Consider the following 16,687-nt stretch of genomic DNA (forward strand, 5'->3'; position numbering starts at 1 on the left):
ACCTTTCAAACTGTTTATTTGATGACTTGGTTGAGCTCAACTGTAAGTGGGTAACCAACAAAATGTAAATCCACATAGGCTCCAAATTTATGAATCTTCAATTTTGATAAAAGTTCAAACCTAAACTAATTAAATGAATTTTCCAATTCAATTCGATTTCTTTTTCAACCTAGATTCATTAAAAAAATATAATTTAATTTTGATATATATATATATATATATATATATATATATATATTATCAATTGGTGCAAAACACCAATTGATAAAATAACCCATCAAGTGGGACTTTTCTTTCAGCTTTATATATTTATTTTTTAAACAGAAACAACAGCCTTTCAGAAAAAAAAAAAATTCTTCAAGAAAAGTTTGATAAATGTGGGCCAAAAGAATAATTTAAGTTCGTCACAAGATTACTCGAAATATCCAAATAATGCATATACAAGTACAAACTTCACATGCGAGCGAGCATTAACGAATCTTAATTTGAAAGGGATTTCAAATATCTAACTATTCCACAAAGCTCTAATAATTCTGGAAAAAAAGTTTTTAAAAATCATACTAGACAATTTTCCTATAAGAAAAGCATCAAAACGAAAAGTCTTAGACAACATTATAGTGTTGCAATCAGTAATCATATCGATCATTCCTCAAAACAACAAAAATAAATAAATAAATAACACAAAAGAGACTACCAGCAAATGACAGAATATAAGCCTTAATCATGTGGATCATCCCCAGATTAACAAATGGCACAGTAAGCCTTAAACAGCTAATTCCAAACCTAAAGCTCCATATTTTCTTGCCAAAATATAATAAAGACAATTTGATTCATACATAAACAAAATTGTTACTGAAGCACCATCCGAAATACAGTTACATTATCCGCTAAACAGAGATACAATTCAATTGCTTAGTCAGATATGCCACAAGATTTGTGCTAGTGCCTTGCAGCGGTACCCTTCAGTTGTTCATGCTATAGTGATACAGTTTCCTTGACATTGAGAATATTACTTCTGAATCTTCCTGACTTCCTCATGAATAGAGTGAAAAAGAACTGTGGAGATGTACCTTTCACCAAAGCTCGGAAAAATAACCTGTATTTGTGGTTTATAGCTTGAATGGACATTGTGTTGATGTCTGTCATTGTAGCATAGAAATAAAATGCACAATTCAAGTTGAATGCATAACAAAAAAGCATCTGCCTTGATTTTTTTTGTTGAGGATTTGAAGATCAATTTTCACATGTTATACCATATTTATAGTAAATATATTAATTATGATTGTCGCAGCTTTCTCTTATTCCTTTGACTTTGGAGAGGCTATTTTATGTAGGATATTTGTTTCCTATGGAGTGTCTTCTTATGTTGGATGAAGATAGTGCCCTTGAAGATAGAGTAAAAAGAAGCAAAACGGAGAGAAGAGATTTGAGTATAGGTATAGGAAAGATAGAAGGGACAATAGTAAACAGGAACTCTAAATGAGGAGATTGCATTTGGAAGAATAATTTAATTCTGTATCTCAAGGGCTACGTAACTTAGCTATGGGAACTCTACTCCCAGGCATATACAATACCTGACATTCTCCCGAGTTTCAGTGGAACTAGAAAAAGGAAATGTATTAAGTCGTTGGCTGTTTGTCAACGGTCCCAGCTCTCAGCCACACCATCAATAAATCAAACTTCTAGCAAATTTCCTTTACGTTTATCCCCTACTCCACCTAGCCACGTTTGGTCCTGTTAGGACATTCCTAATGGATATTCAATCTAGAATGGTGCAGCTCTGGTCTGATTAGGAGTAGTAGCTGACCCATCAAACTTGGTGGTGTGTTAGCTAAGACGCTGTTTAAGGCCTCAAGTGATCTCTGACTATTGATTTGGCACTTGGGACCCTTACTGGACCATCCATGTGACTGGGACCTTAAGTATGTTATACTCCTATTGTGAAGGGTTGTTTTGAACTCTCTCTTAGCCCACGCTGGAAAAGACTTTGGCAGGCCCAAACATGACAAGAAAGAGATATATTCTCTTGCTTCTCACTGCTAACACTGAGGAAGAGGCTTGGAGCATTTCAAAATTTGCACCACAACCTTTTCACCAAGAGCAGACTGATTCTGCAAATAGCATATTTAGAAGAATTCTTTTTTCTTTTCATGCGTGGAAATCTTAGAAAGAATCTTCATCATTTTATAGGATATCCGACCATCTAGCTTTCGGCAACAATACCTGGAAGTCTTGCATAGATGCATTTTTGTCGATATTTATTTTATGATCTTGTTGATTCTTTTAACCTACTTACTGATAGCATCCCAGATCAATTTAAAAACTCCATGCTAAAGTTGCCCATCTTTAGGCTGCTACCTGTAGCAGATGAACATTGTCATATGCCAGCTTAAACTCAGGTTTGTTTTCAGTCTACTAAAGCCTTCCACTGAGCAAGTTCCAAGTATATTCATTTTAATAGATTATTGTGCAATTTGTTAGTCACTTTTTATAATTATGTTTTACCAGTGGTGGCTCCCTGTGCAGCCAACTAAAGCCTTTCTATAAGAAACTACCAAGTTAATTCATTTTAATAGACTATTGTACATCAATTTGTGAATCACTTTTTATAAGAAACATTCCTTAGAAAAAGCCGATGGTTTTGTCCTTTTTCCAAGGAACACTCAAGTTTCATATTTTCTGGTGGAGCACCACTATATTTTAAAATCCCAACATTACCCTCTATTTTCCCTTCCGTCCCTTTACAAATAATTCTTTCCTAATACGATCCAATGAATTAAAAGTTGATAGGCAATTTATCAAAAAATCCCTTCACTATTGGCTTTTTAACAGACAGCTCCTTTTTACCTTGGGGGGTGCCCCTATTTTCCCATTTGAACGAAAATGCCCTCATTCTTTAGGTCAAATGACATCGGCACCAATGCAGAATTCATGATACCGTTCTTTTCTGTTGAACCAGTTTGGTTCGATTCTTTTCTGTTCAGTCAATCCGATCTGCACATATATTCCAGATTTAACCCCGCCTCTATCGCCTCCTCTGACATAGGAGTGTCTTCAGAATTTAAATTCAGAGAAGTCAATATAATCACACTAATTGTTTAGTTTTTAATAAATCAAGAATACTCATTTCACATTAATTCAGAGATTATTTCTAATATATATATAACATGAATTATACATCATTGGAAAGCTTATTGAGTCAGGAATCAAAGGCATCTTACAGAATTCGATTTGATTCTTGAAAAAGTTACCTAATGGGTGCTCTAGAAGAAAGTTTTCACAAATTGAAGTCCCTAGATGACACTGCATAGTCATGCTTGTTGCCATAAAATTGAAAAGGCATACATCTTTATGATGGAAAAATCTCAAAAGAAGAGAACATGAACGTGAAAGGATCTTATTTAATATGGGAGAAAAGGAAGAGGGAACTTTAGAAGAAACATGTTCCTAACAACTATAGGCAAGATGTTTTTCTTAAGTTTGATAACTTCAAACAAAAGGATCTTTCTATAGAAGAGTACACATCCTCCGAGTTTGAGTGGGATAGAGAACCAGAAACTTGGGTGGTCCAGCACTTCAATTTCAATCTTTGAATCTCGATAAAAGAAGCATACCATTTTCTCTAGTGCTCTATTGCCTGAAGAGACCACTTCAACCTCCACATCCTCCAAAAAGGATGAACTAGCCCCAAGCTATTAAGGCGGAAGGAGTCAGTGTCGAAAGATTGGATGATCAAACTAGTGACGTCTTCAATCTCAGAGTATAAGATGGACATGGGAAGGAACTTATTTTCACAACCTAGTGATGCTTAAGGATTGTTCTTTTTTGACGTGTTTAGGTATTATGATACAGTTCAGAGGCTAAAGCTTGATTTCTTAGAAGTCAAGGTCGTTGAGGTAAAAAGTTTGCCTTCTATAGAGGCTGAACGACCCTTGGCCTTCACCCACATTTTATGATTTCTTGTTGTTTTGAGTGATGGCACGCATGGTGACTCCTCATTGGTTCAGGTAAACTAGGCGCTCGAGGGAATCATCCTAGCACTAAAAATTGAAGCGAATCAATTTGGTAGATGAACAATTCATGGCTGCAATTGATGCACAGCAAAAAAGTGATCATGCCTCCAACATGAAGCAACCATGCTCAAGATGTAATCAAGTCATGCCTAAAGAAAAAGAAAACAATTTACTGGTTTGCGTTCTATAGAAGAAAAGGTCGCCGTGGTAAAAAGTTTGCCTTCTATAGAGGCCGAGCGACTGTTAGCCTTCACCCACATGCTCTGATTTCTTGTTATTTCTAGTGATGGCACACATGGTGACTCCTCATGCCAATACACAAGGGTGCCATGAAGAAAAAGATAGCAATTTACCTGTTTTGATACCATTTGATTATTGATCTAATCTAATCACGGCTCAAATCTTTCTGCAAAATAGTTATAAAGAGGGAACTGAGAAAGGTGGGGGAAGGAATGACCAACGACTATAGAGGAAGGTGGGGCAAGGAGAGGGTGGCAGACGAAACTACAACTGCGAACTGATGAAGCTATAGCGGCGAACGAAGGCAGCAGACAACGTTGTCGATGACGGCGAACGGAGCTACAACGTCAAACAAAGCGAATGAAGGCAATAGAAGAGGTTGCCAACAGCAGTGGACAAAGCTACAACGACGGATGAGGTTTAGGGTTTAGATAAGCTATAGCAGCGGATGAGCTGCAGAGACGAACAAACTGCAACGGCGAACAAGCTGCAACAACGGACGAGCTGCAGTGATGACGAATGAGATCAGATGAGGTTTCTGATGGCTACGGTTGAAGCGAACAAAGGCGAGGATGTAGGGTTTCACTTTCACCTCTACTTTCTTTCACAAGGTCAGGCAAGGGAGGGGGTTGGGGGGTGTCAGGTCACTACGTTAGTTGGTTCGATTGACCAAGTTATAAGTCAAACCACCTGACAAAGTACATCAATAAAGCACTGCTCCTGAGGGTTTTGCGAGGCGCTCGGGCCTAGCCTCACATCGTCCGAGCACCTTTTGAAATCACTGGTTACACGATAGTGGTTCATTCTTAAAACTTCTCGTCCAACCATTCCATAATTATAATTCTCCTATAAGAACCCTACCATTATGAAATGCTCTCTAGGTTTTACAAGTAGAAATTTTCACTCCAGACTCTTTGAATCAACCACTTGAAATTAACTTAAGCATCAAAGAGTCCAATGACAAGAACAACCCGAGGTTGGACTCCCTTCTTAAGAGAGAACCCTCAATTCAATTCTTCTCTTTAATGTGATCCTCTACATATGAGCCAGGTTGAACTCGCTTCATTAAATATAAGCAAGCAGCCAAGAACAACCTTAACACGACCATTTGAAGAAAAGCAAAACTTCCTCTCAAGAAATTTGCCCATGAGAGAAAGGCTCCAAGTCTAAACAATTTTAGAAAATTGTTGCAAAAGGGGGCAATTGGAGAAGAAATGAAGAGAAAGATGGAAAGGGGCTGCTAGTAGAGAAGAAATAAGAGGAAACAAGGAATCAAGTGAGGAAAAGAAAATCAAGATGAGACTGATATTGGCGTTGGTCAGAAGGTTCACACATTGGTACTCACATTGGTGGCATTACAAGTAAGCACAATGAAAATATATGCAAGGCTTGCTATATCGCTCGAGTCGGTATGGTATGAGCAGTATGTATCGATCTGACTCGCCACCGAGACATAGCTCACCCGAGCCCACCCTAACAGACCATATGTTGATACACCGGTATAGATCAATACATATCGTACTGACAAATCTCTAAGATGGGTCTAGTACCCAAAATGGTCAAATTATCATAAATGTACTAGTTATGTTATGTACTTGGACCAAGCAAAATTGCTTTATCTACATGTCAATTCGAGGTTGGACAATATAAACTTCTCGGTATGGACTAGTCCAACTATACCAATATTCTTGGTCCTAAATAGTAAATACCAATAACTTTGCATGCATTTATAGTCACAAAAAGGAAAACTTCGCTTTTTACATATTAGTAACATAAGAAGCTTGTCTTTTGAAAGAATTTTCCTGCCAATTTTTTTTTATTTTTGGATGACATTTATCATTATATTTAATTTCCAAAAGTAATTTTCACATTTGACTTGGGATCAAGAATACATTTCGAGAAATGTCCAACATGCATCACACTAGTACATACTATGATATGAAGAAGACAAGCGGAGAGGATGAGGAGAGAAAGACGAGGGAAGGATACGGCAAAGTAAACGAAGAGGAGAGGAGGCAATGGCAATGATTGAAGAGGTCGATGAGGAGAGGAGCATTGATTCTACCAAATGGGTTGATGGATGATGGGAGTTTAGGATTTTTATTAGGGTAAAAAAATTGAGAAAAGGAACCAGACAATAAGCTCAGTTTACAAGCTCATTGCGAAGTAAGCCTTTTATCACATGTGGATTGATGGTCGTATTCAGTTCATGGGCGGACCGGTATGTAGCCACTAATTGTTCTTCCAAGGGGTCACACAACAAATGCCAATTTTCAAGCAGGGACCATTATGTGAGAACGGAATGTGTAATAACTTACAAACTAGATTTTCTCACATGCATCACATTATACTCTCCTAATTGCGGTATTAATTAATAAGGGCTTCCTGCTTTCTATGTTTTTCCAAGCTTGTTCTCCCAGCATAAGACAACGTCCTTTGGACACAAAAAGTAGACTACAAAATGTGCATTACATGAGTTGCAGAAAATTTGAAAAGCATGTTTATCTTTTAGGAAACCCATTAACTTTATGCTATATTGGAAGAAAAGCAATGTGGAGAGGGAAGATGTGTTTCATTACCGCAATCAACTTTCCAGCATTTTCAGGTCTTTTAGCCACATGGATGGCAGCAGCAGCAGCAGCTCCTGAAGATATACCAATCTGAAAATGATATTATTATGAATATTTTCGATGACTTGCACAAAGTAAGATTGCTAGAATCAGCAAAAACTAGTATGCTTCTTATTCTTGAAAGATATGGATCGTCCATAAAGAAATTAATCTTCAAACAATTAGAGACCAGACATAATTACCAGTAAACCTTCCTCCAATGCCAACATCCTTGCAACTTCAATGGCTTCAGTAGTTGTAACCTAGGATTAAAGAAACAACTAGATTGGTGCTAAGATGTCATAAAGTTAAATAGGAAAGAAATAGAATAGAACCAACTTCACCTAGAACATCAAGACTAAATAGAAACCAGCTCTTTCATCTTGTGCCAGTGCCACATCAAGAATATGCAAGTCCAGGAATATGAATGACAAAGGATTCTATTTAAATTATTTACATAGTGCAGAAAATCTAAAATTAGTGACAAATGGAGAGTAATTTTTGGGTTCCCTAATCGGAAGATATGTTAACAAAAAAAGAAAGTTCATGTTATCAGTGTAAAAGCAAATAAAATGATGATTTACACAACCACTATGTTGTACAAATTGAAAATATTTTGCAGATTTTGCCTTGTTCTGTACTTGATCAATACAAATATCACATTTTTTATAAAAAAAGAAAATTATGCCTACTTCAAATGTTGAAAATAATCATTTCAATGTCTGAAATCAAGCTAGACCATTCTGACACAAAAAATGTGGATCATCTGTTTGGAAGTTTTACCCAGAGAAATGAACCTTTTCTGGAAATTGACAGAATCTTCAATTCAAGAAAATTCTATGTATGGCAGTCAACACAAACCGTTGATGAGCTGCTTGTTATACATCAAGGGCACAGGCAGACATAAACATGACACCATAGAGACATGTGGGCATGACAAATCTTGTCAAAGTATTTTTATCTTTTGTGCAAAGGTAAATTGTAAAGACAAAACTCAATTGACCTTGCTATTAATAGTCAAGGTCTTCGACAACTAAACAAGCTGACATCTTTAGAAATTTGTCCAATTGAGACTTCAGACCTCTAGTACACAACCACAAGGCCTCGCTCGCTATCTTGTAGAAGTAGGATAGAACACAACATAGGTATGACAATTGATAAAATATACAATTTCTTTTTATTGTTATAGACTTGTACCTCGTAAAATTTAAGCAATCTATGATCATCATATATAATTCAATCCATCTATCAAGTCAAAAATTCACAAAAATACCTTAAATCTATATAAAAACATTGATTCAATCAAAAGCTTGATTTAAAAATCCAAGCATGCTGGTCAGTCCAAACTGGTATTTGTCAGTCCAACAACCATAGTCTTGACTACTGTAATCCTAGTCTGGCTGGTACTAGGAGATCATCTTATTAACCCACTAAACCATATCCATACATGGTCAAACTTGGTGGTGGCCTAACTAAGATGATATATGCACTAAATAATCTGATCCTTTGCAGTGGGACATAAACCCTACTTTGAGCTACCTATATATGGTAGGGATGCCTGAATTTTGACTCCCCATTTGAAAGGTTGTGGTTAAACTCTTTAACTCCCGTTGCCAAGACCAGAGTCAGCCCAAATAGGACTAGAGTGTGGTCACTGGCCTTTTTTTCTCAAATTAGTTCAGATGATACCAACCAGCATGAATCAATCCGCCCAGCAACCAATATGGCCGGTCGGAGGAGATGGCCTCCAGAACTTCCAACTCAATTCAAACTCCAAATCACACTTGCAGAAAATTCCAGAGAAGAGAAGGTTTCCTAGAAGTTTAGGTCTTAATGGGTCATGGATGAGTAATGGGAGAATGAATAAGATTGGGCAACCAATTAACATACAACTTTTCTTTTCCTAGTCCGATTAGCTGTCAAGAATGGATTAGCTAAAACTATATAGAAGCTTGAATGAAAACGTCAGTACTATATTAGGTGAGGGGAATTTGCGAAAAGGTGTGCTACGTAGCCCATAAGACATAAAACAGAAGTATCTTGCAAGAAAATTTCCTCTTCAAAATTCCTCTGTACTCGCTCCTAGAACCTTTCATCTCCATTCTCAATGTGTTCTCTCTTTTCTCCCACTTTTATCTTGATTCTCTATCTTCGAAGAATATTTTCTTTCCTCAAAGCAAGAAAACACTTGATTGAAGGCAAATATCCTAATAATCCTTGGTCTAGAGTAAAGAAAAAATTAACAAAAGCTTGAGGTCAAATAGCATAGATTAAGAAAGGCAAAGTTCCTCTAAAATAAAATATTGAACCTAGGTTAAAAAGACAAGAAAGGCTCAACTTAGTTGACCAACTCATGTCTGAGTACGATTGGTCTCAATGTGGGATGCAATTAAGAATTAGGCAAAAGCAACCACCTCGATGCATTTATAGTCGCCCACAATATCAATCATTATGGTGCTAACACACACACACCAGTCCCCTTTTTAATACTCCATTGCAGCATTCATAGGCAAAAAAAATCAGCCCTACTGCCTTTTAGAAGAATGAATCTAAGTGCACTTAGATATAGTTTTTGCCAACATTAATAACTTGTGAATTAGAGTTAAACAAGCATCTATTTTCTTACGAGCCAAACCTGATTCTAGAAAATAAAATAAAAAATTAAAGAACTGATTTATAATTTATAATTTATAATTTATTTATAAAAGCATTATTATAATTTATAATAAGTAATTTGGATCTGAAATCGATCAGCTGGGACAAATTACAGGTGAACGCATATGTTCACCTATTTTCTTAGAAGATTCTTCAACCAAGGTCAATCCTAGAGTCAAATCCAACTGTAAAACCATAGTTGGAGTTGCCTCTGATTGACCCACACAGTAATTATCAAAATAATTCCAAAGTCGAATTCAATTGTCAACAAAAGTGTTGGACATGTACCAAGTGAGCGAAGATTAATGCTTTAGAAGATCTAACAATGTACATTGGGGAGAATATCATGTAATGTGAGTTAAAATAAGACTTCCTAACCTTTATGACCTCATCAAGTAACGTGACGTCCAAGATGCTTGGTACATAACCTGCTTTAAATTATCAGAAACAATCAGTGAGCACATGAAGAAAATACCAGAAAAGAAACCACATTTTCTATAGGCAATATCATTTAGCATTTACCTGGATTGTCCCCACAAATAACACTAGTTTCAGCAGGTTCTACTCCAATTACCTAGATTAAATTTTCCAGAAACATTAGTGCAACAATGCAATGTCCTTAAGAAGCAGAGAAATAACATAAAACCTTGCATAATGAGCAATAGAATGCTCCTGCAAAACTCATTTTCAAGCAACACGCAAGATATTAGGCAATGCTACTGAAAAATTTCACATTATACATGGTTAAACAAACCATATAAAAGGTGAAAATAAAGAATAAAACCTGAAAGCAAATTATGTTGGACAGCCACATGGGTTTGTGATGTCAAATATCATTATGCAAAAGTTAAATTGCCAGTGTCTCCCTGCATCAATGAAGTCACTGATGCTGGATAGTGATTTGTCAAAATACTTTCAAGGTGGCTCAAAGAAAGAAACCACCTCTAATTAACTGAATATAGTAGATACCAAAGCTGTTAAAGTGATAACAAGTTGTTTGAGTGGTGATGTTCAATTCACGTCAAGTATATAAAAAGTATTATTAGCAAAACTTTAATGAATGTCAAAGCTATAACAAATATCATGCAAAAAGTTGATAAAATCAGAACTGCAGAACTACAATACATTGCTAGAACCTACAACATAAAACTATGAGCAGATGAATGATCACAAACATGTTAACAACATCTCAAAAAATTATTTTGAATGAAAATGGTCAAAATTTGGGTTTTCTTAGAGTCTACGCAATGATATATGTCTCAAGGGAAGCATTGGCATACAACCACAAGAACACAAATCCAAGAAGCCAAAAGCTAATATTAACAAGGATCCAGGCATATCTTAAAGCCAAGATGTGGCAAGATTTATAAAGATCAGAGTAGTATTCTAAAATGTGACAAAGGCATATATGCATATGCGAGCATAAGACGAGCAGCATGTACCGATCCGAGCCTGAACCCATGTGCAAACTGCCCTCATTTCGACCAGTCCAATCTAACCCATTAAAAATAGAAAAAACACCTATTTAACTCATCAACCGCTGGTTTACATGAGCCATTTCTGTCATGCACACCCTGCAAGTCGCCTACTATCTCCCATCGAAATCAGGTATGCTTCCTCCTCTTCATCCCCACTTTCTCTTCTTGATTCATCTTCCTCCTTCCAATTCCTCTATCGCCTCAGCCAGACCCATCTTCTCTAGCATCCAATGAGAACTGAGGAAATGAATTTATTCTAAAGATTATGTTCCCAACGTATAACAGTTACCATTTATAACACGAAATACAAATTTGTAAACCTCTTATTCCTCTTTCATCCTCCTTCCAGCCAGAATTTGGATATTTATCGACTCTAAGAATGAGGTTTGGCAGTAACTTCATGGAATATAAAGAAAAACCACCATGAAATCTTTTAGCAGTGAATTAGCCATCAATTGACCCAATGCAAAATACAAACTATTTCATTTATAAGGACCAAGGGACTTAAACCACAGGTAATTAAATTGCTCAGACTTACCTCTAAATAGTACATAAAATCAAATTTTAATATGGCTGAGTTAGACCAAACTAATTCAATCAACATAGACCTGAATTAGAATCTGTTAGACTAGCATAGACTAAATAAAATATGTGCATCAGTGGCACATTCAAAAGCCCAGTGCTAATCATAGATTCATTTGTCGGTGAATTGAAATATGAAGATCACATGTATCAACCTTCACCACTTGTTCTTAAAAACATGTATTTGATACTTAAGCTTTCAACATTTAACAAAGTTTATTTAATTTGCAGATAATTTTTCTTTACAATATTGATTTGTATGTGATAGTGCATTACATAAATGCAAGGTTTGCTCATTATAAAAAAAGTAGCTAGTGCCATCATATATAGTTGAGCTCCAACTTATATTCAATTAATGAGAAAATATGCAACTTGCACTTTATTGGATTTACCAGGTATCAATACATGTTAAAACGTTTTCCCTCTTCATTTTCATTTTTTTTTTACAAAAATACTAAAAGAATCATTAACCAATATCAAGTATACAATAGAGAACCTCTTAGGCTCCTAGAGGAAAAAAAACAGGGAACTATTATTGCTTCTTGAACCAGGATAATGTCAACAAACTATCAAAAAGATCATGTCAATGAAGAAGCGATTATCCCATATTGCATATTCTACTCTTGTTAACAACTCAAAAAGATGGCATATAGTTGTTACAGTTGGACCCTAAAGTTAACAGGAAGCATTATCTAGCAAGATCTTTACTTTCCTATGAAATATTCTTGAAGGACAAATTGACTGCACTGTGACAAATTATTGGTTTTCGCATGCCAAGAGTGGATAAAGAATAAAATATAAGATTCGGCCAAGAGTATTTCAGACCTTGATATGCTTGTTCATCATTTTAAGATAACGTCCTGCACCTGTGATAGTACCACCTGTTCCAATGCTCGCAATAAATATGTCAACACCACCCATAGTGTCCTCCCATATCTCTGGGCCTGTGGTTTCAAAGTGGATCTGTATATTAAAAGCTATGTATGAATTATAATAAAAGCCACTCGTCTACATATAATATACTTCAAACATCATAATAAAGAAAAGGAAAATCAATCCATCTGAGTCAAGAACCTTTGTATTAACTGGATTGTCAAACTGCCGAAACATGTATGCATTTGGTGTCCTGCTAACTATTTCTTCAGCTTTGTCCACTGCTCCTTTAATCCCTTTATCAGGATCTGTTAGAACAATATCTGCTCCAAATGAACGAAGGAGTACACGTCTCTCCAGATTAATTGATGCAGGCATAGTTGCTATAAGCTTATATCCCCTAGCAGCAGCTGCAAATGCAATACCAACTCCAGTATTTCCACTAGTCGGTTCAACTAAAATGCTCTGCAAAGGATAACATATACACCATCTTTAAAGGAATTCATAGTTTTAGGTAAAACAAGCAAATAAAAAATACCTTCCTCGGAAAAATTAACCCCCTTTCTTCGGCATCATTTATCATGCTATATCCAATCCTAAGGGATAAAATGATAAGAACTAAGTTAATCAGAAGCATCAGCTGAAAAGAGCTAAAGTGCAAAAGCAAGTTACCTGTCTTTGACACTTCGACAAGGTTCCATGGACTCAAGTTTCGCGGCAATGTTAGCAACACAACCTTCAACAACTTTGTTAAGATAAATCATAGGCGTCTTCCCAATTAACTGATAGCAAGTATAAATAAAAGATATGAGGTCACAGAGGCTTAGGCACTGAACAGAAACTTCAGCAATTCCATCACTTTTTTATGTCATTTCTTTATTACAAAAATATGTTTCAACAATCTTTAGTACACCACTGAGGCTATCTGAAGTCATGACCAAAGAGTTCATATCGCTATATTGTTAAGCATGATGCAGTAATTAGGAAGGTCACTTCCAAATACTTGGATCTTCCTTCATTCCTTTTAGAACTATATTCAGCCAAAGCCACTTGACATAATAACAGAATGGCACTCAAAACCCCAACAAACCAGACAATTGTAATTAGATAGGCGAATCAAGTTGAAATTTTTTTTTTGTTAATCCCAACAAGATTTTCCATGAGTTCTGTAATCAAAGAAATCTTTGTAAACGAAGGGCGACAATCCACAAGGAGTGCGGGCTAGGGGATGGGCATCAGCAATAATCACAAGCTGGGGGGGCAACGATCGATGATAGGGAGCTGGGGAGCATTTATAGTGGTAGGGTGCATAGGTGATGATCGTAGGGTATGTGGAGAAGGGAAAAAAAGAAAGGGTAAATTCAAAATTAGAGGGTTATAAATACTAAAATATTATTTTACTAGTTTTTTAAGGGATTGCGAATAGTAAGGAGGTTGTCAATACTAAAAAAGGGGCTCCAAATATTAAGCTCCTAAGTAATTGACATTAGAGTTTATAGTCCTTTATAATAGAACAATATACAATATACAGGTTTGTTTTGTTTGAGATCTAGTGATATTTGAGATACTCTATTCAGACAAAATTATCATATCACCTTGTTTGTTAGCTCACAAAATTTTTTTGATAGCTCAAATACTGCAAAAAAAAATTCAGCAAATTTAACTCCTATTAAGTAGGTTTCATTCAAAATTCATCATCAACCACCTCATTCCATACTTCTATCAATTATCTTCAGTTTTCAACAAGCAGGCAAGAGCATACGAAAGCTAGCAGTGAGCAAGATTCAATGTTTGTATGGACTCAAAGATAAAGTAGATGACAAACCAAGTAACATTGAGTCAAGGCATTGTCCCTATGTGAATTTCTACATCAAATACATGCACACAATGATACTTATAAATGAAACTGACGATGCTTTATATCTTTGTTATTGTCCTCGTCGCCATTGGGAATATCATCTACGTCCTTTATCATGAGATATGGCTACACATGAATTCAAAACATATGAACTCTACCATCCATCAATTGTTTTCAAGCCTTCTTAAAGATAACATCATTGTCAGTAATTGTCTGCACTACAAACTTGGGTTCAATCTCATCTACCACAACCTCCATAGACCCTAGATGTACCATGTATTGTATCTAATTTGATGCATCAATTGATTTCTGAGAAACCATTTTTTTGTTATAGCATACCAAAAGGTTTATGATACTCATCTTGGTAGGATCAGACCAATTGTTGCATATACATATCACGACATATAGGTCTCATTGCTTCTTAAAAGAACAATTCAGTCCATGATCTCATCGATCTTCTTATCAAGATATACGCCGACGATCTCATTTGGTGGGGACTATACTCTAGAACCATACTTTAAATGATGGACATCATGGATTGATGGTAAGGTCCTCGAACTACATTTAGCAGGGATGTAATTAAATTGGATAATTTTACAATTACCCATCCAATATTATTGTTTTTTCTCCCTCATATGCATTAATGATCTTGGTGGCTAATTTTGCAATCTAAGGTGGGAAAGTTTTGAGATCTAGATCCATAATATCAAGATATCAAGAGCAGGCCTCCTATTAATTTTGGATGAAAATGAATCATATACCACCTACTTGGGGACACCTCATATTAGTTGTGATGCCCAGGAACCAACGAGCTGCCTTAGGCTAGCAATTTTGTTTAACCTTTATGCATTACTACCTTGATGTGAACAATAATTTTTCCGGATCTTGAGATTGAATCCTCTTCTTGTGCCAAACAACCATAATGACCCTTGATGAATTTAGAAGGGAGCTAAGAGTGAATTTGATGTGTTTTGAGAGAAATTTTAAAGAGAATAAGAGTGACAAAGAGGGATCGAGAGAGAGAGAGGAGAAGAAAGGGGCTTGTAGGGGGGCTATTCATAACCACCCAAAACAGTCTCTCTCTCTCTCTCTCTCTCTCTCTCTCTCTCTCTCTCGGTAATAGATCAGTGCATATAGTTTGATGTCAGTTTAAACACTTTAAGATGTCTCATCAAGATATCTTGTTTCCATTTCTTTAAGAAAATATGAAAATTCGTTAGCTTCCCTCTAAGGGGTGATAAAAAAAGAACAGGAAACATCAGAGTAGGAGCTTCAGCTCCCCACTTCAAAATGTTACCCATCCTATGAGCAAAATTCATTATCCTTCTATAAGTTGCTCCTTTTTCCTATGCAAGAATTCTACTACAACTTGTTTTTGTCCAACATAGTCTTGGCTACACAAGGCACCAAACCAAAGTTGGGCTGATTGTACCCCAGGAACATGCTCACAGATCAAGAACGAGAAGGCTTCAATTATGCATTTAGGATACTGCTACTTAAACCTCCATCTCTGAGCATATTTTTCTTTGTTTCACTTTTTTTTTTTTCCTAAAGGTTTTGCATGGACCTTGGAAATATTTCTGTATTCAAAAGCACTGTACCAATATTTTCTAGCAGTAAAAGCTTCCAAATCAAATAGCAGTCTTAGATTGCTGGTTAGCACATGAATACTCTTTTTATTTCTGTAACATTATGACTCGGACAAAGCCTACAAAAGAAATGCTTACTTTCCTAGCTTATTCTAATAATATATGTAGAGCTCATTAAACAATGAAGCTGAATGTGACCTGGGTGACGTCCTCGGCGATGTTGACGGTCTCAACCTCCGCCGTCGAGCGAAGAGAGACGGCTATGGCGGAGCCGGCGACGGGCTTATTCTCGATGATGCCATCGAACGAGACACGGCCGGAGAGAGAGGGTCTGGAGGGGAAAAAGCGAGAGCGGTGGGGGGAGGAGAGGGGAAGGATCGAGGCGGAGAGCAACGCCATAAGCGCGGCGTTTATGGAAGGGTTTTGAGAAGACGGGGAGTTTTATCGCTTCGAGGTAGAGACTTGTGGATAGAGAACCGCCCGATAGCGGTGCCCGTGCGGTTTATATCGCTTGCACAATAATATATCTCAGCATTTCGTTCGAAACGGGTATTTATCGCTTTTTTTTATTTATTTCAAAATCCCTCTATCATTTTATAAATCCAAAAATATTTCTGATAAGACTCGACATAATTTTTTCACACAAATACCCTAATATTATTATACAATCAGTTACAGCATTTTAAATACTATAATTAAGAAATTAAATCGGTTCACCCTATTTACTTTATCCAAAATCGGGTTCGCAAACACACGAGTGAACCTATTGTGGAACGCCATTGTGATCTAT

General features: G+C 36.4%; 1 protein-coding gene across 5 annotated transcripts; it reads right to left on the minus strand.

Annotated features, from left to right (window-relative positions):
* Positions 1-772: 772 nt before the first annotated feature.
* Positions 773-16,383, minus strand: LOC135584866 (putative inactive cysteine synthase 2). 5 transcript variants are annotated; one of them, XM_065194365.1, is made up of 10 exons: positions 16,096-16,383; positions 13,123-13,232; positions 12,989-13,046; positions 12,652-12,915; positions 12,403-12,540; positions 10,040-10,091; positions 9,896-9,948; positions 7,066-7,125; positions 6,833-6,897; positions 773-1,096 (listed from the first exon to the last, which is right to left on the minus strand). In XM_065194365.1, the coding sequence occupies exons 1-9, from the start codon at positions 16,294-16,296 to the stop codon at positions 6,838-6,840; spliced, it is 996 nt and encodes a 331-aa protein (XP_065050437.1). In that variant the 5' UTR covers positions 16,297-16,383; the 3' UTR covers positions 773-1,096; positions 6,833-6,837. The 5 variants fall into 5 exon arrangements, with proteins under 5 accessions (XP_065050437.1, XP_065050434.1, XP_065050438.1 ...); XM_065194362.1 differs by having other exon boundaries at positions 6,833-6,913; positions 16,096-16,382; XM_065194366.1 differs by having other exon boundaries at positions 9,896-9,945; positions 16,096-16,381.
* Positions 16,384-16,687: the final 304 nt, after the last annotated feature.

Source organism: Musa acuminata, chromosome BXJ1-8 (genome assembly GCF_036884655.1).
Source record: "Musa acuminata AAA Group cultivar baxijiao chromosome BXJ1-8, Cavendish_Baxijiao_AAA, whole genome shotgun sequence".
NCBI lineage: Eukaryota > Viridiplantae > Streptophyta > Magnoliopsida > Zingiberales > Musaceae > Musa > Musa acuminata.

What these genes read in the sequence shown, in the direction of transcription:
- LOC135584866 (XM_065194362.1), bottom strand. Translation starts at nt 16,296, where the DNA reads ATGGCGTTGCTCTCCGCCTCGATCCTTCCCCTCTCCTCCCCCCACCGC. An exon ending in TGTCGAAGTGTCAAAGACAG is followed by an intron (nt 13,047 to 13,122) that starts GTAACTTGCTTT and finishes TTTATCCCTTAG; the next exon opens with GATTGGATATAGCATGATAA. An exon ending in GGTTAATTTTTCCGAGGAAG is followed by an intron (nt 12,916 to 12,988) that starts GTATTTTTTATT and finishes TATCCTTTGCAG; the next exon opens with AGCATTTTAGTTGAACCGAC.